General features: G+C 44.8%; 1 protein-coding gene across 1 annotated transcript; it reads left to right on the top strand.

Annotated features, from left to right (window-relative positions):
• The first annotated feature begins 2,096 nt into the window (after positions 1-2,096).
• PHAX (phosphorylated adaptor for RNA export) lies at positions 2,097-19,058 on the top strand. The gene is made up of 5 exons (XM_075411160.1): positions 2,097-2,233; positions 3,457-4,076; positions 7,556-7,676; positions 9,601-9,684; positions 14,582-19,058. The coding sequence occupies exons 1-5, from the start codon at positions 2,150-2,152 to the stop codon at positions 14,849-14,851; spliced, it is 1,179 nt and encodes a 392-aa protein (XP_075267275.1). The 5' UTR covers positions 2,097-2,149; the 3' UTR covers positions 14,852-19,058.
• The last annotated feature ends 5,280 nt before the right edge of the window (positions 19,059-24,338 follow it).

Below are 24,338 nucleotides of genomic sequence, written 5' to 3'. Positions count from 1 at the left end.
TCGCGCGAAGAGTCCTGCTACTTCTTTCCACGACCTTAAATCAGTTATTGAAAACAGAACCTTTACTGTCACCGGACCAGTATTTCCTACTGCCTCTCGGAGGGGAGCCTGGAGGGGAGCTGGCTCCGCTACCCCCCCTGTCCTTCCCTGCGTTTTTCCCGAAACCGGGCTAAATCCTCCTGTCCTCCCCCCAGGAGAAACGGAAGGACTGTCTGTCTCAGATTTTCGGTCCTCCTCATTACTTCCCCATCTCCGACAAGGTGCAACCATTAATTCAACATCATCCTCCTCAGGCTCATATTTCAAACACTCTTTGCCAACACTACAAGCGACGCAACATTTTTTTGAACCCTTTTCGCAGTTTCCTTTTTTTTTAAAGCCATTACCATAGAACCGCGCGGATGTATCCCACACTGCCTTTGCCATTCTGAATGATTTCTCAACGAGAAAAACAAATCTACATATGTCATTTTTTCCTATTTACCTTCCTTTTTACAAAACAACATTAATTGCAAAATGGTATTATAACACAGTGTCCCGTCCTCCGGCCACTTCTTCCCGTCATCCAGAGTATATAACGGCCACCGATGATTACAACATTTAATTAACTGTTTCCGAGTTAAAGGATCCCCCCCCAGCTCTTTCCAGTGCTTTAAAATACATCCCAAAGGCGTGCCCCTTGGGATGGGTCTTTTACTTGGAAAGGTGCCCATCCTTCAAATGACCAGTGGTAGTGATTGTGCACTATATCACAAACACTAATCAGAGGGACCCCAACCCTTGTTGGAGCTCCCTTTTGGGATCCCAGCCCCCTGCTGAGATCCTGGAGACTTCAACCCCCTGTTGAAGACCTCCCCCTTGGACCCCGCTCCACCGGCTTTCACCGAGCAGAGACTTTCCACAAAGGTACCTTTCAGCCCAACTCTACGAGGTTTTCACCACGATTTACGAGCAGGCGTATATTATACCTAAAGAATGCCTTAATTAAATTCCAGGGGACTTACTTGGAATCCTTCGGTCCGGGGATCAGAGGTTCTCCTCGAGAATCCCTTGATGCCGGCTGGAGGTCCTGTGATCCCGCGGATCTGTCGGTATTCACAAGCAGGGTCCCATCTGGGTCGCCAGAAACTGTCACCAAAAATCCGGGAATAAAACCTCGTAACACCAATGTAGTGTTAAAAGGCAGGCATTCTTTATTGCGACGTCGGATGCACGGGGGATAATTCCGCCGAACGTGCATACCCCATACCCTTTCCGTGCAGTTTATATAGATCAAAATATACATATTCATCTGATTACATAAGCCCTTTCTTTTATAGTCAAATCAGTCCATTTTCATACACTCCTCCCACCCGCACTTGCGCAGTGCCTCCTAGTGGTGGTCATTGGGGGTCCTAAGATGAAGGCTTATCCTCTTCATCACAGTTTCTGCGCAAACTCAGTCCTCTTCTGGCTCTTGTCCCTGCGGCACGGGTCATCTTGACCAGTTCTAGGCACCTGCTGGTTTTAATTAAAACTAACTTCTTTGGGGAGAGATGTATGACTTTTTGCTTCAATTAATTCACACAATAGATAGGTACCACAAATACACCTGCAATCATTTGGTAACGCTATTTCTATTAAAAATCCCCCTTCACCATTATTGTTTAACATTAATGATTACCTAGGGACTAAACCCTCTGTTCCCAGACCTAATGTTCAGATGGGTAGGGCTGTACAAGGGACATAGCAGCATTGTTCGTGCTTTATGATTAACTAATTCCATCACCGTGGTTACACCACCGCCCGCCGAGCTGAGCAGCAGCACGCCGCAGTCACGGCCCAGGGACACCGAGGCGACGCCTGCGCGCGGCCCTGCCAGCCACCTCGACCACGCAGCGAAGCCGACCGAGAGGATTTTATCTCAGCTCCGCCCCTCGGGCAGCAGCGGCCATCTTCAGCACGGCAGCCTCAGGACAACGCGCAGGGACGGGCCGCCGCCCGCCCCGTCGCCGCAAGATGGCGGCTGCGCGCCGCGCACTGCTCCTTCGCTCCCGCTGGCCGGCGCTCCCGGCACGCACCGCGCCTGCCGCCGCAGTCGCCCGCGCTCCCTTTTGGCTGGCGGGGGCGGCGCGTCCGCCCGCCCGCCCCGTCCGCGACGCCGGCGGGGATGGAGGGCGGCGCGGAGGAGGGCGAGCTCTCCGGCTCGGACTGCGACGTGCCCGGCGATGGCTCCCCCGGGGGCCCGCGGCAGGTGAGGGAGGGGAGGTGGCGGGCGGCGAGGCCCCGGCTCCAGCCGGAGCCGCGCGGCGAGAGGGCCCAGTGGGGGGCGAGGGCGGCCGAGCCGGGGCGGCGCGCGGCGCCTGCGGGAGCGGGTCTCGGCGAGGGCCCGGCGGCCGGGCCGGGGGGCCCTTCCCCGGCGGCGGCTCCGTGCCCCGGGGCCGGCTTGTTCCTCCGGTGCCCGTTGGCGTGGGGAGGCCGCGTGCGGTCGCGGGGCGGGGCGGGGCAGGAGTTTGCTGCCGCCGCGCCCTGGGCCTGGTGAGCGGAGGGGAGAGCTCGCCGGTGCCGCCGGCGGCAGTGGGAGCGAGCCGCTGTGGAAGGTGCGTGGCCAAAAGTTTCCAGCAATTGGGAGGAAGAATTCTGGGTGAAATTACCCGTGGCGCTTTTGTAGGTTATGTACACCTGAGCAGGTTTGGCTTTCGTGTTTTAGTTTGTCTGTCAGGTGCATGGGAAACGGTATTTCTTGAATATTTTTATATCAGTGGGACTTTTTTGTGTAAGGCATGTTGAAGCCTGTAGGGTTTTTGTCCTAATTAATGAGAAGCCATAGTGAGTCTGTGATGTCCTCTGGGTTTAAAGCCGCTCAGGTGCTGTCCTGATTAAACCAGAATCACAATACACTGTTAGCTTTTCAAAGTTTGACCTGCATCCAAGTTTTGTGCATTTGGTTTTTGGGGTTTTTCATAATTTTTTCTTCTCAGTTGAGTCTCTGGGAACACTACTGTGGTTGCAAACCACTAGTCTTGACCCCTTTCAGATTCCGGAGAGAATATTAGTTTCTATGCTGTTAGAAAAACCTCCTGGTAAGTTGCCGTGGTGTTTTGTTTTTTTTAATCTTTCTTAGAACTGCTGTGGATGTTGTGTCTTTGTCTGATATGGGAATTTTAATAGCTTTTCTGGTCTGGTAATAATCGTAATTTCATTCAGCAAAGGTTGTGTTAAGTAGATTAGTGACTCGTGTCACTATGTGTTTTCTATAGCAGCCGTGCTGCCTTTCATGTACAAGTATTCAAAATACAGAAGTTTCATAGTGTGCTCCTGTCAACTGTAGTCCAAAAGATGCTCGTGGAGGACTGCCCAAACCATCACATGAGTCCAAATTAAGTTTACTACCTAATCAAATCTCTGGCTTAACTTCATAGCTCTTTTAGTTTACAGGCGTGATTAAATTAATGGACATTTACTTCTTCATTTCAGAAATCACATGATGGCAAGGATTCCAGCAGACCATTCCAGAGCAGCATTTCATCATGGGCACTGAGTATTACTTATCGGACAACCAAAAGTGTGGATTCAAGTGATGAAAGCTTTTCTGAATCTGATGATGATAGCTGTTTGTGGAAACGAAAACGGCAGAAATGTTTCATCTTTCCTTCTGCTAAATCTGAGACTTTTCAGCTTAGCCAGAACCACGAAAAACAAAGTGCTCTAGGTGGCAAGAAGGTCAACAACATTTGGGGTGTGGTGCTCCAGGAGCAGAATCGGGATGCAGTGGCTACTGAACTTGGGATTCTAGGCATGGATGGTAGTATTGACAGAAGCAGGCAGTCTGAGACTTACAATTATTTGTTGGCTAAAAAGCTGATGAAGGAAGCTCAGCAAAAGGAGGCAGAACGTTTAGATAAAGAACTGGATGAATACATGCATGATGACAAGAAAACATTGCCAGTGGAAGAGGAAAATGGGCAAGGCTTTCTGAAACGGAAGCAGCCTGTGAAAGATAAACTGGGTGAAAGACAAGAAATGAAATATAAAGGAAGGTCTGACATAACAGAAGAAGATTCAGAGGAAAAAGTGGCAGGTGAGATTGCTTATCGGTAAGTTTAGTAACGCTATATCTTCACTTCCTTAAGTATTGGTAAACTGCTGATGGAGTAGAAGAGGAGGGGAAAAAAGCTTTCTTTCTGCTAAATATGTAAGATGTCTTACCAGATTACAAAAAGTGTGAGTGCCTTGTGTGTATTTCCAAAATCCTGGGATTAAAATGCAGTATTAGGTCTGGTACCTTGTAGAAGCATCCAATAGTACTGTTCTAACTTTTTTTTTTTTAAAGATCCACCAAATAGTCTGTTATTTGAGAACAGTGGCAAGGAAAAACATTGTTTCTCATGATACAGATTTAGTAGTGACATTTTTAGGAAATACCCCATGAGTAAAGATGCGTGTTTGGAGTTGGACACCAGTGAACACCTGCAGTGGTCACCATGAAAATCTGGCTAAGTTATAAACCTTCAGAACTGTAGATGACTGGGACTGTCTACTGTTTTGGAGAGCACAGCTTCTGAAAAACGTGTTCTTTATGTGGAACGTGCTTGTCTGAACAAAATGTTTTGCTGCTGTAGTAATGAAGGGCTGCACCAGGATTAGACACCAGAACTGAAATCAAGCCTTGCCTCTTCTCTGTTGTGAAACTGAGCTGCAGTTCTGTGCTAGTTCATGGAAGCCAGTGTTGGGGTTACCAAGCTCCAGCTGTATGCACACTTGCCACAATCCAATTCTTTTTCACAGTCCTCCTATTTAATTGTGTACACGGAGCTGAGTCAGAAAACTTAACTGTGCAAAAGCTTGTTGCTTTTTTTAAAGAGTTAGTTTGGAGACAGATTTGTTTCCTTAACCAATTTGCTGTACAGTTTCCTTTGAGCTGGCACTGGCAGCACTGGTGGCGTGAGAGAGGGCACGTGACTGCAGTCGTTCTTCCTTAGATTGACTTAAACTGCCACACAATCCTTTTTCAGTGATTCAAGGGAAGAAAATGATGTTAAACAGGGGAAAAGCAGTTACAAGATTTACTGACCGTAAGTTTGATGTTTAGATAAAACCTGGGTTTATTGATCATTGTTGATTTCTTACATGTGATACATAGTATTGCCAGATGCTGAAATACAGCAGTTAGACCATTATTGAATTATTGATGCTGTTATCAGTTCTCAGTAGCTTCTCATTTATGAATTTGAAAAGTTTGAGTATGTCTCTTGTAATAAACTCTTCTTTGTTGTATTGAGCTTCATCAAAATAGGGCAGAAGCCTCTTTTTTTCTAATTGTTTATAGCAGTAGTGGCACTGAATAGCATCAGTAGGATTGTGTTTATACACACCACAGCTGATTCGAAGATCCAGTAGGAAAAACCTAACAGCACAATGCATACTGTTCAGCAGGTATTCTTTATTGCAGCACCGGGCACATGGGGGATTTCTCCTCCAAACGTGCTCACCAGGCACCCTGTTGCTTCAGGTTAAATACAGTCACACATGTAAATATTCTTTATATTTCTAAGAACTAATTAGCTTAGTAAATATATTTCACACATGTCTGTTAGCATCTTTGGGTGGTCTTCGGGGGTCCCAAGATGAAGGCCCATCCTCTTCATCACGCTGTTCACTGGTTGACCTTTGTTTCTGCGCAGACTCAGTTCCAGGATCACATACACCGTGTCCTTCAGGGTGTTTTGCTCTGGTCTCATTGCCCTCTTGGTGCCTCCTTATCTCTGTAGCTTGGCGCATCTGCCCTCCCAAGGCTGAGCTGTCTGGAGCAGAATTATTTAGGAGTCTCTTTTATCCCACAATTATCCCAATTATTTGCTGACAATCAAGACCACTTTAGTTTCACTTAATTATTTTGTCTAACGACTAAGTGATAGCTTGTGCCCATGTCCTTCCACTACGTTCCTTAATGTGAGAAAACAGGGATTAGTGTAACAGTTACATCGTTAGATCACTATGCATGCAGGAATACAAGTTACAGTACTAAACACTACTAAAACCTAGAAAATATTAAGGCTTTTTTGTTATAGTTTCACATTTCTTACAATCCCCTCTGTCACGGCACTGTTGCTTGATGTGTGCTGTACCATCTCTGCCTGGATTCCTAACCTTTTGTTGTGGTGGCCCACACAGTGAACTGAAATCAAAGGTGTTTTCTGACTATCTTTTGCAATTTTTTGCCCTTTATCTTGTTTTCCTGTTGCAGTGAACAGCTGCTTGTTTAAAGCATGCATACGGGAGGGTTGCGCAGGGCCAGAATGACCACTGGGTGGGGATTTGACTGTTTAAGATGCTGCTGCTACTAACAGAAGGTCTATTCCACCAGCTTTCTAAGAACTGGCTATCTTAAAGTTCTCTCCATCTTTGATAAATGCTTCCATGTCTTTCAATAATTCATAATTTAGAACTCAATCCTATAAATATTTAAGAAAGCATTTACATGCTGGTGCCTGATGATTCATTGAACTCAGTGAGATTAAACACAAAGTGTAAAGTTAAGTGGGTTGGGTAATCTTTTTTGTGATTAGGACAATTGTCACTAAAATGTGAGTTTTAACATTTAATTTCAGGTAACTTCAATCATACGGTTGAAGCTAGGCTGGTTGTTCACATCTGTGGTCAGATATCTTCTGTTATGCAGTCATTGTAATGTGTGCAACTGTATAGCATAGTAATGTCATTTGAAGCAATTAGGCTAGACAGTAGTCTTCAAGAAATTTAGGTCCTGGTGGTGGTCTGTTGGTCCCTGAAGTGTAAAACCACTGAGCTGTAGTGCTTGGGACTGTGCTTAGTGAGGAGCTTTGCCACTAAAAAAATGAGACTTTAGCATATGAACTCTTGCTCTGGACAAGTGGTATTGGTTTGTGGGGTAATGATGTTTTCCAGTGGGAGTAAGTAGTTTGGCACAGTGAATTGATGCTATGTGAGCCTCTCCCTTCGTGCAGACTGACAATGAAAACTCTTGTATGAGGACATCGTTGCTAACAAAAGAACACAATTTAACTCAGTAATATTGCAATTTTTTGTTCTTGTTTGCATTTTGTAGGTTGTCATAGATTAGTCAACAGAATGGTTTAATTTTTATTATGTATGTTTTTCTGAATGGCACGTGATACAGGAGAACTTTTAACAACAAGCTACAGACAACAGCAAGTGTAGATTTAACTATAAAAGGTGCTGTACTGTTAAATGCACAGCAGACTTTTATACTTCAATTTCAGAGATTTATACAGGTCTTTAGAGTTTCTTATTTGGTGTAATCTTTCACACAGCAATAGAAAATAATAATCACTCAATGCATTTTAATTGAAACAAATTTTTAAAATGCATGCTTTAGAAAAAATTGCCTCAGAAGCTCAGTATTTTGAAAACTGGTTCAAGGAGCCATTGAAACAGATTTAAATGTATAGACTCTTTAATTTTAGCACAGTTTTATCTCCCACAGAATGAATTACTCATTATGGAAGTTCCATGGTCAGTTTTACTCAAGAAATTATGCTGACAATAAAAGTATCTTTTTTTCCCCTCCTCTCAGGCTTTGTGAGCCAAAGAAAGATTTAATTGCCCGAGTAGTGAAAATAATTGGGAAGAGAAAAGCTATTGAACTGCTTATGGAAACAGCTGAAGTGGAACAAAATGGTGGACTGTTCATAGTGGTAAGAAAAATGTGATATTGTGGGTTTGCGGGGACACACCCCCCCACGTCTTTTTACTTGCAAAATATTTACGTAGTACAGTTGCGCAACTTTCACATTGTACAGGGCTCTCCCAGAGCCTCATGGCCTTCCCTCCCCATGAAACTTGCTTAATAAATACTAATGTAACCTTCCAGCGGGATTTGAGTAAACAATGAGATGAATGTGCCTGGAAATTGCCTAACTTTTTGCACTGAGTTTAGTATCTGTTTTGCAGTGATAACGTTGTATCTGTTACTCTGCCCCCCCCCCCCCCCCCCCCCCTTTGGGATCTTTTGCTGACAGACTTAAGAGTGAAGGATTCTGAAGCTTGAATAAAAGCTTGTGGTGTTAGGATCTAGGTGAAGCCTCTGGCACATTGCTTCAGTAAGTCAGGTGGATGTTTGACAGCACTGACAAGTCTACTGGGTTAATCAGCGTGCCATCAGAGGTCCGCATTCCCGGTGAGCATTTCTAATGTCGTATTTGAAGAGTAACTTTCAAAAGGGAATCTGTTAGCTTGATTAGAGAACCATTGGCTTGTGTTATCAGTAGATCAAAACTCAGTACTGATTTATGTTACAAATCATGGTAAAAATCCTATACTTAATGGTTAGGTTATCAATTTCTCAGTATGTTTTGTGGTTATTAAATAATGAGCCTCACTGCAAAACTTCAGAAACAAAAAACGTGGGAGGAAACTAAGAAATACCTTCAGGCATTTGTTCAGAATTTACATCTGTTAAGTTCTGTCACTGGAAGTAGAGAGGAGGAAAAAAAGGGGGGAGGGAGACTGTCAAAAAAAAAAACCCAGCACAAAAAACCCACCACCTCCCCCCCTAAAAAAAAAAAAGCAACATCTTTCGGGCTAGCAGCTTGTATTAGAAGCAGTCTACTGTCTTGAAGGATTGAAGTACTTGTTAACAAGTGTTTACCAAGGACGTGAAAGGACACAGCTCCTGGTGGCACAGGTTTCTTTGCAGATCAAACTATGCCATTTGAAAGGCAGGTCGGATTGTTTTTCTTGATTGGGACTGTGCGCTGATAGAATTATGAAAGTATGTATGTGGTGTCTGCGGTTTCAGGAACATACTTAAAAATTGACCTTTTCTGTTCTTGGAACTATTGGGTTGTGTTTTACTTTGTTATTTAGCAGAGGAGTATCACATTTAATACAGTATTAGAGCACTGGAGCAACAGTTCAACTGTATATACTATGAATGGTAATTGAATAGTAGTATGTTAATTAGTGCTTATGATTTGCAGAGGTTTCACAGCTGAGTTCATTCGTGCTTCAGTATGGCACGTGGCACCACTGCTGTTACACTGAAAACTGTTGAAGCGTGGAACTAACATGTTGCGGGGAGAAACTTTAAAGTACATGTTGTTTTTCATATGCCTTACGCAGAAATGCAAAATCTTGCAGATACGCAGATAAATTGTAGAGTTGCTGAGCATGATTGAGAAAAAACAAGATCTGCATAATTTTATGAAATAAATTTTTGACATTTTACTGGGTTTAAGAGTTAGGAATGTTATGAATATTTAACATGGTGTATATGTTATTGCAGATAGTTGTGAGGGTAGTTACAACACTATTCACATTTTGTGTCTTCACTACCAAAATCAGATTTACTATATAGTTGAACAGTTTGGTGTTAAGTTCTACAGCAAATTTTTCGTAACCTCATAGTTTACTTGTCCAAAAGTAGCAAGCTGTTTTTTGACCTGCTTATCTGTAGTTCAATCACAAATAAAACATAGGGTTATTTTTATGTAATACCTAACACTGCAGAACTTATTTTTTTTATTCCATCTCAGTACAAAGCATTGTCTTAGATGCTATTTCAGTATCAACACTTACGTATTAAGCTTGCTATTACTAATTTACTCTTTCCCTATTAAGAATGGCACTAGGAGAAGAACACCAGGGGGTGTTTATTTAAACCTGCTGAAGAACACTCCTAGCATCAAAGAAGAACAAATCAAGGTAAAATTGTCAAGACTGTAAATGATTGTCCGAAGTAAATTCTGTTTTTTTTCTACTAGAAATGTTATGATTGAATCCTTCGTAACTTCTAGTGAGTTTAACTCCATATTCCAAAGACACCAGCTTTTCACATTCAAAGTACAAGCAAAAAAAAACAACAAAAAAATTGATGACTTGCCATTCACACTAGGCAGAAAGAACACCTTTTACCTATTGCCAGTCACAGAAACCTGTTGAGGATGATGAGACTATAGAGTCTGAAGAGATAAACATTGGATTCTTCTTAATTTATGTATACGTTAACAGCAGTGTTATCTACAGTTGTATTTCTCCCTTTGGAGCTCTGCGTCGTTGTGCATGGATTGAATGGTGTTCTCTTAATAGAATATATTTATCCCAAATAGCTACAGCTGTAGCACCGGACAGTATTTCCCATTAAGTCAGCTACTGGTCTGTACCTAGTCTGAATTGCTCAGTGGCCTCATCTGTGGTGCCCACCAAATTAGTTTTGTCAGCTTGTAATTACTGCCTTTCCTATTAACGTAGTGAGTAGGCTGAGATGGTATCTTCTTCATTCAATTAGAACAACTTTGGTTTTTTTATGATATTTGCCACTTTATTAAGTTTTTGTTAAAAGAAAGACTCATTTATTTTCCTTGTAGGTGGCTCCAGCTCACTCTGTACACCATCCTAGTGTCTTGTACTGGGAACTGAGAAACAAATCAACATAAACTGTGATTGTCTGTTTTATGTATTTTAAAAAAAACCCTTTCATAGCTTACAGTGGTCACAAGAAGTTGCAAGTTTCATTACTTTACGCCATTACAACAACAAAAAATGCGCTTCTACCTGTCTTCCAAAAAATTACTCCTCTACCACTGTTCCATGCCCTTGTAATTGCGTGTCTCAGAATCACAGAATCACAGAATAGTAGGGGTTGGAAGGGACCTCTGTGGGTCATCTAGTACAACCCCCCTGCCGAAGCAGGGTCACCTACAGCAGGCTGCACAGGACCTTGTCCAGGCGGGTCTTGAATATCTCCAGAGAAGGAGACTCCACAACCTCCCTGGGCAGCCTGTTCCAGTGCTCTGTCACCCTCAGAGGGAAGAAGTTCTTCCTCGTGTTCAGACGGAACTTCCTGTGCCTCAGTTTGTGCCCATTGCCCCTTGTCCTGTCACTGGGCACCACTGAAAAGAGCTTGGCCCCATCTTCCTGACACCCACCCTTCAGATATTTGTAGGCATTTATAAGGTCCCCTCGCAGCCTTCTCTTCTTCAGACTGAACAAGCCCAGTTCCCTCAACGTCTCCTCGTAGGGGAGATGCTCCAGTCCCCTCACCATCCTTGTAGCGCTCCGCTGGACTCTCTCCAGTAGCTCTTCATCTTTCTTGAACTGGGGAGCCCAGAACTGGACACAGTACTCTAGATGAGGCCTCACCAGGGCAGTGTAGAGGGGAAGGAGAGCCTCCCTCGTCCTACTGGCCACACTCTTCTTGATGCACCCCAGGATGCCATTGGCTTTCTTGGCAGCCAGGGCACACTGCTGGCTCATGGTTAACCTGTTGTCCACCAGGACACCCAGGTCCCTCTCTGCAGAGCTGCTCTCCAGCAGGTCCACCCCAAGCCTGTACTGGTGCATGAGGTTGTTCCTCCCCAGGTGCAGGACCCTGCATTTGCCTTTGTTGAACCTCATCAGGTTCCTCTCTGCCCAGCTTTCCAGCCTATCCAGGTCACGCTGAATGGCAGCACAGCCTTCTGGTGTATCTACCACACCTCCCAGTTTGGTGTCATCAGCAAACTTGCTGAGGGTACATTCTAACTCTTCATCCAGGTTGTTGATGCAGAAGTTAAACAAGAGTGGGCCCAGTACTGACCCCTGAGGGACACCACTAGTTACCGGCCTCCAACTAGACTCAGCGCCGCTGATGACAACCCTCTGAGTTCTGCCATTCAGCCAGTTCTCTATCCACTTCACCGACCACTCATCCAGCCCACACTTCCTCAGCTTCCCTAGGAGGATATCATGGGAGACTGTGTCGAAAGCCTTGCTGAAGTCAAGGTAGACAACATCCACAGCTCTCCCTTCGTCTACCCAGCCAGTCATGTCATCGTAGAAAGCTATCAGATTGGTCAGGCATGATTTCCCCTTGGTGAATCCGTGCTGACTACTCCTGATAACCTTCTTTTCTTCCACTTGCTTGATGATGGCCTCCAGGATAAGCTGCTCCATCACCTTTCCCGGGATGGAGGTGAGGCTGACCGGCCTGTAGTTCCCTGGGTCCTCCTTCTTGCCCTTTTTGAAGATTGGAGTGACATTGGCCTTTCTCCAGTCCTCGGGCACCTCTCCTGTCCTCCAGGACCTCTCAAAGGTGATGGAGAGTGGCTCAGCAATGACATCCGCCAGCTCACTCAGCACTCGTGGGTGCATTCCATCGGGGCCCATGGATTTGTGGACATCCAGATCACTGAAACGATCCCTCACACAGTCCTCCTCGACCAAGGGAAAGTCGTCCTCTTTGTAGGCTTCTTCTCTTACCTCCGGGGTCTGGGATTCCTGAGGGCCAGTCTTAGCACTGAAGACTGAAGCAAAGAAGGCATTCAGTAGCTCTGCCTTCTCTGCATCCTCTGTCACCAGGACACCTGCCTCATTCAGCAGCGGCCCCACATTGTCCCTAGCCTTCCTTTTGCTGCTGATGTAGTTGAAGAAGCCCTTCTTGTTGTTTTTGACATCCCTTGCCAGCTTCAATTCCAGGTGAGCCTTGGCCTTCCTCGTCGCATCCCTGCATGCTCTCACTACGTTTCTGTACTCTTCCCAAGTGGCCTGTCCCTCTTTCCACATTCCATGGACCTTTCTCTTCTGCCTGATCTCCGCTAGAAGCTCTTTGTTTAACCATGCAGGTCTCCTGCCTCCTTTGCTAAATTTCTTTCTCAGGGTGATGCATTGCTCCTGTGCATGGAAGAAGTGTTGTTTAAAGAGCGACCAGCACTCATGGACCCCCCTGCCTTCGAGAGCCCTGGCCCACGGGATTCCTCCCAGTAGCTCCTTGAAGAGGGCAAAGTCAGCCCACCTGAGGTCCAGGGTTTTGATCCTGCTTATCGCCCTGCTTCCTCCATGCAGGATCCTGAACTCGACCATTTCATGGTCACTGCAGCCGAGTCTACCTCCAACCTTCACATCCTCCACCAGTCCCTCCTTGTTTGTTAACACGAGGTCCAGCAGCGCGCCTTTCCTTGTTGGTTCCTCCACCACTTGCATCAGAAAGTTATCATCGATGCTCTGTAGGAACCTCCTGGATTTCGCCTGCCTAGCTGTATGGTCTTCCCAGCTGATGTCAGGGTGCTTGAAGTCCCCCATGAGAACCAGGGCCTGTGACTGTGAGGCTGCTTGCAGCTGCCTGTAGAAGGCCTCATCAACCTCCTCCTCCTGGTCAGGTGGCCTGTAGTATACACCCACCGTAATGTCACCCGTGTGAGCCTGTCCCTTAATTCTAACCCACAAGCTTTCAACTCGTTGCTCATTTGCCCCCGGGCCAAGCTCAATGCATTCCAGTTGCTCCCTCACATATAGAGCAACTCCCCCACCTCTCCTTCTTGGCCTGTCTTTCCTAAAGAGTCTGTAGCCATCCATGACAGCATGCCAGTCATGCGAGTTGTCCCACCACGTTTCTGTGATGGCGACCAAGTCGTAGCTGTCCTGCTGTATAATGGCTTCCAGCTCCTCCTGTTTATTGCCCATGCTACGTGCATTGGTGTAAACACACTTGAGCTGGGCTGTCAATCTCACCCCTGGCCTTGGCACGCCAAGCCTGGGCTCATCCCTAGTGAGCTGTGCAATATCCCCTTCCCCCTTCGAACCTAGTTTAAAGCCCTCTCAATGAGCCCCGCCAGCTCGTGGCCAAGAATTCTTTTTCCCCTTTGTGATAGCTGAGTTCCACCTGTCACCAGCAGGCCCGGTGCTGTGTACACCTCCCCATGATCAAAGAAGCCAAAATTTGACCGATGGCACCAGTCCCTGAGCCACCTGTTAACCAGGTGAGTTTTCCTGCCCCTTTCAGTGCTGTCCCCTGCCACTGATGGGATGGAGGAAAACACCACCTGCACCCCTCGTGCTTCTTTTGCTGCTACTGGCAAGCGTGTAATGAGGCAGCAGTTCTCACTCAACAAACCTGGTTGGTGGTACGAGACGTCATTTGTGATACAAACCTGTGGGAAAGTATGTGCAATCCTGTCATCACGGAGGTTGACATGCACACAGCTCTCAGATTTGCATATCCTTAGCACCTGACTTGCAGCTTTTGGGAAGGAAAAAAGCATTGTTTTCTGTATGCAATTTATGTTTTTTAAAAAATAAGCAGGGAAAGAAAGGCTTCTAGCAGCATGTAGCTCTGCTACATGATATTCTCTTCCTTGAAATATGGAGGAAACTTTTAACAGTCATATTTTGCAGAAGATAAGATATTAATGGGGTTCACAGACATTTGGCAGTAAAGATCATGAGACATGGACTCAAATTTCAGTTGTGGAGAAATGTCAAGTTGTCATAGAACCTTTGGTCATATTTTCTCTATAGGTCTCTTAGGTCTCTCTGTATGGCAGCACGACCCTCTGGTCTACCACCCATTCCTCCTAGTTTTGTGTCATCAGCAAGCTTGAAATGAAAACTCAGTGATACTTATTTACATACACTTTGAGATCGCTGAGAGATTATGTAATAAAATTGTTTATGGGGCATTTTCCTTGAGTGCAGTCTGTCCTTACACTTCTGCGATCAATAATACGTATATTAGTTAAGTGTTATTGAACAGTATTTGTAACAGAAAATTTTTTTACTTCTTTATGTTTTCTTTGGGAAACACTAGTAAAATGAATATGCCAAATTTTTTTTGTGTTCTTTCAAGGAAATATTCTATCTGGAAAACCAAAAGGAGTATGAAAACAAAAAAGCTGCTAAGAAGAGGAGAATACAAGTTCTAGGAAAGAAGATGAAAAAAGCTATTAAGGGGCTTAACCTGCAAGAATACGATGATGCATCTTGTGAGACTTTCGCTAGTGATACAAATGAGGCTCTGGCTTACCTGGATGATCTACAGGAGGGGCATCATGAAGCAAAGATGGAACCTGAAGATACTATTAAAATTGATAATGTACGTGATTTGGAGATCTTCTAGTTGCTAACGTTCTTCATAACAAAGTCTCTAAACATATTTAATGAGCCTTTCTTATAATCCCATGGCTTCTCATTTTCATAAGCTGCAGAAATATGGGAAATACTTGATGCTGAAGAACATGACATAATTCTTGACTAAATTTAACAGCATGAAAGATTTTAATTGTCCTGTTATTTGTTTGCTAAGTCCTCAAAAACTGTTAGGATTTTGCTAGATAACAGCTCTGTGTCATTGTGTTTGTTCCTTGACTTTTTTTAGCTACTCGTTAGGTTTAGGAATTAAGGCTATGCTTTAACCAAATACATCATATTTAATTTGGTGAAGATAACAAAATAATCAAGTGAGCAATGCTCCTCATTACAGTAGAAAAGAAAAAACAGTATAAAGTTAGTCTTGATATGAAAGATCGTGTCATACTATGGCAGCGTGTTGATAAGGATAGCAGTGTTTATAGGATTAAGACCTCTAAAAACAGATTGGTTTGTGAAGTAGACTTAATAGTCGATGACATTTGAATAACAAATTTGTAAATAAGCACTGTTGAGCAATGTACATTTTAAATTTCTGCAGCAGTTTAATTCTTTATATTATAGTAGTGGCTTGAGTTTTCTGCCTGTTCTGTCTAGACTTTCCATCATTAGACACATACACAACTTGCACAGATCTTTTTGTTTCAAAACAAATAGAATGAATGCTTTCTGAGTAGTGAGATTTTACTAATCTGTGTTCCCCTCAAGGGTCTGTACACTCTACATGCAGATACAAACCCTTTACCCTGCAGTTCTTGTTTCCATGCTTCTTCTCATGTGTGCAGTAGGATAAAATAATGTGTGATTTGCAGAAGTTCTGAAGTTTTTATATGCTGACTTTTAAGAAAACGATAGTATGGAAAAGATTTTTTTTTTTTTACTTGATGCAGAAGACTTGTGTTGTTTGTAAGGTCAATTGAAGACAACTTTTATGCTGAATGTTGTTTTTGCTATAAATGAAGAACATGTACAACACTGATATGTATGATATCTAAAATGCTTTCTCTAAGAAGTTGTATTTCCTGTGACTAGACACTATTTTCACTTTCAAACCCAACAACAAACTTCTGCATGTAAATTTTGTGCACCTGGAGTCCTTGGATTTCAGAAGCAAAGTTTATCACTAAAACACATAAAGAAGTTACAATATTGAGCAATTCAGTACTGTCAAAAGCTGTTTTTTAAAGGAGTATAATACTTGAAGAAAGAGTTCTTAAATGCATAGCACATTCCATTATATTCTTTAGTAAATTTAATTAGAGTTTTGACTTTTCTGCATTTTTCTGTTCATGTGCCAGAGCTCCCTATTCTTAAGAAGTTTTTCATCAAATGTGAAGCATACCTTTGCTGGTAGTAGTTGCTCTTGCTAAAATAACAAAAGGTTCTGATTTGTTCATTAACTTCCCTAAGAAACCGGTGATGGTCGGAGTACTAAACTGATAACTCATGTAAGGGAAACAGAATTTTGTACTACTTGGTTAGTTTGGAGCTGTAGTATTTGATCCTCATTTTGGGAACTGCTTGGGAATGTCTTAATTTTTTGGATAGAATTAGCAAATTTTAGTGGTGGTTTGAGTAGATTTTTTTTATTGTTACATAATTTGCTGCTAATAAGCACTGTGTATTTTTTAAATGTTAATATTTTTAATATTGATTTCACAGTTAAAGGGTACTGAAACAGTGTGTCAAGTCTTCTCTAACAGTGGATGATACCGTGCTCATTCCTTCCTTCCAGTGTCTAATTGGCCTTTGCTTATCTTCTTTTTTTCTGTCTTTTCTTTTTTCTTTGGCTTTCATTAGAGTCTTTTCAGAAGGAATCCTGTTCAAAATGGTGAGCAACTAGTCTTCACAGTCAAACACCAGTGATTTCTTTTTCTTTACCTTTGGTATCAAAAAGATGGCATTAAGCAGCGCTGGTTTTTGTGTAGCAGTGTCTTGGCTGCAGTCGAACTTTGGTTTGTTAGTGGAGTCGCGGGGCTGATCTTCCCCTCTCTGCAGCCTGGCACAGCCTGCACTGGCCCTCTCCTGTGGCTTGCGTTAGGCTGTGCTGGTGCATGGTGGAGGCAGCCTGGCAGTGGCCACCTTGTGAGTCAGCTTGTGGGAGTTTGGGGCCGATGTCAGCAAACCCTGGGCTGAGCATGGGCAGTGCTGGAGCTGAGGAGCCCAGGGCTTTGGAGTCTGGTGCTGCAGTTGACACAGTTTCCAAAGGGACTGGTGCACGTGTGCAAGGGTGAGGAAGAAAAGGCTGTGACGTTCCTGCGTATTGCTATAGATCTGGCTCTTTTTTCTGTATGTGACAGAGGTTGCTGGAAGGTGTTGAGGGAGATACAGTGGCAGTCATTTTCATCTTCTTTATCAAACAGCTTTTTATTCCTCCCTCTTAATTTTCTTCCCCCAAAGCTAATGCAAGGGTAGGAAGCATGGGTGAGGCTAGAGGTTCTCTCCCTCTTCCTATGAGGAAAGGGTGAGGAGCTGGGCTTATTCAGCCTGGAGAAGGCTGAGAGGGGACTTTATAAATGCTTAGAAAGATCTCAAGGGTGGGTGTCAGGAGCATGGGGCCAGACTCTTTTCAGTGGTGCCCAGCGACAGGACAAGGGGCAACGGGCACAAACTGAAGCACAGGAAGTTCCAGCTGAACATGAGGAAGAACTACTTCCCTCTGAGGGTGACAGAGCACTGGAACAGGCTGCCCAGGGAGGCTGTGGATTCTGCTTCTCTGGAGATATTCAAGACCCGCCTGGACAAGGTCCTGTGCAGCCTGCTGTAGGTGAACCTGCTTCGGCAGGGGGGTTGGACTAGATGATCCCCAGAGGTCCTTTGTAACCCCTACCATTATGTGGTTCTGTGAAAAAAGGAGGGTGCCAAGCAAGCAGGAAACAAGGGTGCTTTAGGATTCCCTACCCTGTATAGTCGGGTAACTGAACAGATGATTTTTTTCTTGCTTTACTCTGCTTGCCCTCGCAGCCTGTCTCTGTTCTCAGCAACTTTCAGTGCTCAGCAGCTAGCTCTGGCAGTGTTATCGCCAGCCTGAGTTTTCTGCAGGTAGATACAAAAGCATATACAGGATAAGCAGTATGCCAGGCAGCCTGGCCTCTCAGCAAGCCATTTTCTTTCCTCCCTCCCTTCCTTTCTTCCTCCCTGATGCAGTTTCGTTTACTTTTATCCAGCAGCCCCCACACATATGAATCCTTTGCAGAGAAACAATTTCACGTGTGGAAGGGAGACGTAGCCCTGCTGCAATTTTCTCTGTACAGCAACCCCATAGAGAATAGAGGAGTGGGTATACAAGAAAGGCTTTAAAGTAATTCTGAGACTGAGTTCACATTAAAAATTATGTGAGGAGTTAAAACTGACGTGATCAAAGCAGATATGAAAGCGGTTGTTCATGTAATTAATATATCACTTTACTCATATATTCAACCACCCTGACATCTGCTGGAAAAGTAGCATGGTGAGCTGTAGGCAATCCAGGATACTCCTGGAGTGCATTGAGGAGAACTTCTTAAACCAGGCAGTAGAAAGCCCTGACAGACAGACCTGTTGGTCACCAACCCAAGTGAGCTAATCGGTGACGTGAAGATTGACCACTGCAGCCCAGGCTGCCTCCATGCACTGATGGAGTTTGCAGTCCTGAGGGGTGTGGGTCAAGTGAAAAGTCACAACCCTGAATTTTAGGAAAGCAAAATTCAACTCTTCAAGGAGTTAATCAACGCAACTCCCAGGGCCAGGGGAGCAGAACAGAGCTGGCAGATCTTTAAGGACGCTTTCCATAGAGCGCAGGAGCTCTGAGTCCCCAGGTGTAAGAAGTCAGGCAAGGAAGAGAAGAGACCAGCATGCCTGAGCCGAGACCGTCTGGTCAAACTAAAGGGCAAGAGGGACCTGCACAGGCAGTGGAAACAGGGACAGGTATCTTGGGAAGAGTATAGGGATACTGCCCCGTTGTGCAGGGATGGGGTCAGGAGGGCCAGGGTGTGGCTGGAGCTGAACTTGGCAAGGGATGCACAGAATAACCAGAAGGGCTGTTGTGTGTTGTGTGTGTTTCCAGTCATATTGCTGGAAACAAGGCTGTGCTACTGCTTGCGTTTATTTAGCAGTCTTTGGTCTTGCACTGGGCAGAAAAGAGAGAAAAACATCTCCAGTGTAACAAAATTCGATGAATAAACAATGGTTTACTACTATGCTTTCTGTTCTTGTTCAGAACAATTTTAGAGTTAAAAATGTTGTTGGCATCTGTGAAGTTGTGCTGAGGCTGTTTGAGAAAGCAAATTTTTCTGAAAATAGCTTTTGGTTTTTTTTTTCATAACCCAGTGATTGTCCCTCCCTTTAATAGAGTTGTGTTGGGAAGAGTAATTTTCTTTGAGAGATTTCACTGCTACTGGAAGGAGGGGAAGAGGGATTGAAAAGTGATATGTCACCTGTGTGTTACCTGAGCCTAAAGTGTGGCTATTCTGCCTTCCTGCATGCGTTCAACTCTCATCCGGTCACCCGTCTTCCCCATGCAAGTACAACCAAGTGTTTGCTCCAGTTGTCTCTAAAGGTGATCAGACTTCACCTGCAGAATGCCGACCCCTAGGACATCTTTAAATGTTTCAGATCAATCAGAGCAATAGTTTCTACCCTGTTTATCGTAGAGTATTTCGGAGAGAGAGTTGGACCTTCAGGGAGGTGGAACTCGGCCTCACCTGGGGTTGAGTTTACTCCCCCTTGCTGGAGAAAAGGGAACATGTTAAGGGTCACAGGGCTAAGAGTGTTTGAAAGCTGCCAGAGGTTATTCAGGAGACCTGAGAGAAATTGGCTGTATTTTGTTAAACTGAAAAGAGATACAGGAAGGAGTTAGGTTCAGTGACTCAGGAGTTTCAGGTTGAAGTTGTGGGAATGAGACCAAAGTGAGCAGTTGCATCCCGGAAGGAAATCCTCTCCAGATGCCAGATAACCTCTCTGAATCAAGAATGTGAGGCATCTAGGGGGAAATCTGGATCTGGTGTGTGCTGAGAGGCCAAGCATCCCCAGAGGAAGAGTAATTGAGGAAACAGCACTCTGTTGTCTAAAATCTCTTAAGGAAGTGTTAGCAGGAGGACATGGAGCCAAACTCAGCAAGCCTTGCTTTAAAATGACGCTGGAGGCTCACTGAAACGCAAATGGCGGCACTCACCATACCCTTGGCTCAGCATCGACAGGAAAATGATAAAATATACATGTGTGTATATATACAGCCAAACCTAATTTAAAAAAATGCTGACAAAGTGTGCCATCTCTCCCTCCAAGTGTTGCTCCTGCCCCAAGCATTCCCTAGCAAAGAGCAGGCACGAAAACAGCTTTTTCTCAAAAGGATCTGGCTGTAGGGTTAAGTTTGTGCAGGTGCTGATCAGAGACCAACAGCAATCCTATTTACTTTTAAAAATAATAGTAAAAAAAAAAAAAAGTAATGTGTCAGTATTGCTTCATGTTTCCAAGGCAGGTCTTTGAAAGCAGTGTTCTAATGTTTGACTGTAGAGCTGTATTTTTGAACATTTCAAGCTTAGTCAGATAGTTATGCAAGAATCACCAGGTGAGGAGGAAGGAAGAGTGAGTTTTCTGTCCTGAAGAATGCAGATGGTGCTTTCAAGCTTCAAGATTAAAAACAAAAAAATAAAAGGTAACAATTAATTAGGTTTTTAAGCTATCTGTGTTTAGGGTAGTCCCTTTCTGATCCTTAGCAGTTGTTTCAAAGTGAAGCACGAATTTTATCCTGGATGCAGAATAAAAAATAAATTACTTCCTTATTCCTTCTTGGTCGTTACTATACACCATATTTCTCTAGCGTAGTGTTCTTAGGTGTTGATATACAGAAGAGGAGGTGGTGATTTGCAGTGGCATATTTAGTAGAAATCACAGACAAGTAAAATAAGCTCCAAGCCTGAAAAGAATGGCAAGGGAGAAAGCAACACATTTTATTGCTTTAGGTCTCCAGCCCTGAACTTTGGAGAGGATATCTTGCAGGTTCACTATTGTGTAGTTGTATGCATACTTTCAGAACTAAGTCATCTCTTCAAGATGTTGAAGCAATTTTTGGCACAAAGCCTGAAAGAATCATTCAGATGTCTTTGAACATTTTGAACCAGTTGAGCAACTATTTGAGCCTTCAAGCAGGTTGGAAGATGAACAGATTCTTAGAGTTTGCAAACAGGAGTTTTCTTTTGCAGCCAGCATATCAATAACTTAGCAATTACCTTATTTGTATTACAGTACTTTATTTATAAGAACCTATAGGAAGTACATTATTTTTAAAAAGAGTTTGTTATCAAAAACTTTTTCCCACTCACAAGCTACTACAAAGCACCTCTTATTCATGAGATAAGATTTCTGTCTACCAATTCTAAAATGTTTTTTTATCAGCAAGAATATTAACTCAAGTTCTTTTTCAGTACTCTTGTCCTCTTTGCAGCTGTTAACATTGTTTGCCACTTCAGTAACGCCTCAAGAGAAGTATACAGTATTTACTTTTGCAGATAGGTGCAGAATCAAATAAGAGCCTTTTCTAAAGTCCTGTCCTCTGCTGAGCAGAGCAGATCTCATTAAAGTTGGCATGGATGAGCAGTTATTTATCCCTGAATGGAATTTTGCCCTTTGTGAGATGCCATTTGGAATTAATACTCAAATCTCTTAAACCATGAGGAACTAAGCTTTAGGATTCCAAAAGTTCTTCATGTGCAAGGCAGCCATTGATGACTATAAAAAATTTTACAATTATCCAAGTAAAACTGTTGCCCAGGAGGAAATTAACGGAGTACCTAAAACTTAGGAAAGTTTGACTTAAAAACACCAATTACCTCTCTGTCCTGCTTAGAGATATTTCTAAAAGTAATACAATTCTAAATGTAATTTCTAGTGGTTAACCAGGAAACACTGTAGTGGTACCGGTAGGGCTTTTACATGTGATGAAGAACCACGTGTACACTCAGTGTACTCTGTGCAAACATGAAACTGACTTGGGGAAATTAGTGCTTAACAGTACTTACACATTTGAGACCGCTAAGGTCCAGATTCCCAATAAGACACACAGAGATCACAATAGTCATAAATTCAGCCTTATGTAATAAAAAAACTAAAATACAGGAGCATGAATCTACAAGCATACACATAGGGCTCCTTGAGAACAGTTGCTGGTAAAAAGAAAGGATTCACACCGCAGTACAAATAATCCTATCTTTAGTCAGTCCTTTGTTAATTTAGCAGCTGAGAGGAGTGGTAGATGGCTGCTTCTCCTGGGAAAAAAACGGAGGTTACGGAGAGCCGTTACCTTGGAAATCCCACCAGGGCACGATCATCAAAAGCTAACAGCTCTTTCAAGAGGTAACAGCTCTTCCTAGCTCTCTCTGGGTGCTGGGAGTTGTCAGCAGAGGAGAATGTATGACAACACCTGGAAGCAGAAATGGGTGAAGATACCTTCCCCTTCCATTACCACTGTAGGTATTGCAATCTCTGAGCTGGCACAGGAGAGTGTCCAGTTGAGAAACGTATGAGATTGACTGCCGACCAAGCCCATCCACTTGCTATCAGCGCCTGCCTGACTGCCCTTAGGCACGGCTGTGCAAACCTTACTGTTTTATTCTTGTGGCTTCGGATCTGACCTTCTGCTTCAGCCAGCATGGCCGAATTGCCATGAATGCAAGCTGATTGCCTGGGCACAAGGTGGGAGCTCTGGCTTACAGCAGGAGACAGTCCACAGGGAGAGGGATGCACGTGCGCATAGGAAGATCAGATTTGTATTGTTCACTCTTTGTTTATGTCATCTCAATTGCTCGTTTATGCTGGGGTAGTGAGCTGATTTTTCAGAGAACTTGCTTGCTGGATACCAGAGGCAAGAACAAAACGTGTGTCGGTGGTGTCACGGACACAGTTTTGGCTTTCTTGACAACAGGATGGCCTACAGGACACCAGGCTTGCTGGCATCAGGTGGGATTCACCTTTCTCAAAGGGGAAAGAGGGTCTTTGCTCAGGAGCTTTCAAGGGTCATTGGCAGGTCTTTAAACTAGATGTGAAGGGGGAGGGGGAACATACCAGGCTTGCAGGTGACAAACTGTGGGGTGATACACAATGGTTGGAGGGACAGGGTGCTAGTGTGGGCCCTCACTGTTGCCCAGAGGTGTGCTGGGGATACAGCACAATCAGTCTTGCGGAGGTGGGCTGGGAGCTCCTGAGGTAGTAGGTGCTAACAGGGAAGCTTCTGTGAAACGCTGCAAGGTAAACAAGGGTTGTTCCTCTATGAAGGTGACATGGCCAACAGCACAGATGAAGTGCCCCTACACGAATGCATGGAGCATGGGAAACGAAGAGGAAGAGCTGGAAGCTACCATGCTGCTAGAAAGCTATGACCTGATTGCCCTTACTGAAACTTGGTGGGATGAATCCCATGACTGGAGAGTGGCTCTTGATGTCTACAGGCTGTTCACAAGGGATGGGCAGGGAAAGAAGGGTGGAGGTGTTGCCCTCTACATCAAGAAATCAATACAGTGTGAAGAGCTGTCCTAGAAGTATAGTCATGAGCAGGTTGAAAGCCTATGGGTAAGAAACAGAGACAGAGGCAACAAAGGGAACCTGGTTGTGGGTGTCTAACTACAGGCCACCTGATCAAGGGGAGCCTGCTGATGAACCCTTCCTCCTCCAGCTCCAGGAGGCTTCGCGTTCGCAGTCTCTCGTCCTACTGGCGGACTTCAACCACCCCGACACCTGCTGGAAAAGTAACGTGGTGAGCAGTAGGCAGCCCAGGAGATTTCTAGAATGCACTGAGGATCACTTTTTAAGCGAGATAATTGACACCCCTGCCCAAGGGGATGCAATACCGGACCTGATGCTCACCAGTGCAAGTGAGCTACTTGGTGACGTCAAGACTGGAGGCAGCCTGGGCTGCAGTGATCACGCATTGGTGAGGGATATGGGAAAGGCAAGGACTGTAGTCAGGACCCTGAATTTCAGGAGAGCTGACTTCCAAGCAGTTAGTCAGTAGGACCTCCTGGGACACGGTCCTCAGGGCCAGGGGAGCAGAACAGAGCTGGCAGATCTTTAAGGACGCTTTCCATAGAGCGCAGGAGCTCTCAGTCCCCAGGTGTAAGGAGTCAGGCAAGGAAGGGAAGAGACCGGCATGCCTGAGCCGAGACCGTCTGGTCAAACTAAGGGGCAAGAGGGACCTGCACAGGCAGTGGAAGCAGGGACAGGTATCCGGGCGCGGAGGGAGGGGGGCTCACGACGCCCGCCCCGAGCCGGAGCCCGGCTCCCTTTGTCCGGAGCCGCCGCGCCCGGGCCGCCTCAGCCGCGCGGGGCGGGGCGGGGCGCGGCCTCCCTCGCGCGCCGGCTGACAGTTTGCGGGCGGTGGCGGGTTTTGAATTTAGTCTCCAACCGGCGGCAGAGCGCGGCGCCCGGCCCGCCTCGGGTCGCGATTGGCCGGCGGCCCGTCACGTGGGCGGTGTTGGCCGGCGGCG

Source organism: Opisthocomus hoazin, chromosome Z (genome assembly GCF_030867145.1).
Source record: "Opisthocomus hoazin isolate bOpiHoa1 chromosome Z, bOpiHoa1.hap1, whole genome shotgun sequence".
Classification (NCBI taxonomy): Eukaryota; Metazoa; Chordata; class Aves; order Opisthocomiformes; family Opisthocomidae; genus Opisthocomus; species Opisthocomus hoazin.
The sequence above is the reverse complement of the archived record's forward strand: the minus strand, read 5'-3'. Positions and strand labels throughout refer to the sequence as shown.

What these genes read in the sequence shown, in the direction of transcription:
- PHAX (XM_075411160.1), top strand. Translation starts at nt 2,150, where the DNA reads ATGGAGGGCGGCGCGGAGGAGGGCGAGCTCTCCGGCTCGGACTGCGAC. An exon ending in CCCCCGGGGGCCCGCGGCAG is followed by an intron (nt 2,234 to 3,456) that starts GTGAGGGAGGGG and finishes TCTTCATTTCAG; the next exon opens with AAATCACATGATGGCAAGGA. An exon ending in ATGGTGGACTGTTCATAGTG is followed by an intron (nt 7,677 to 9,600) that starts GTAAGAAAAATG and finishes TTCCCTATTAAG; the next exon opens with AATGGCACTAGGAGAAGAAC.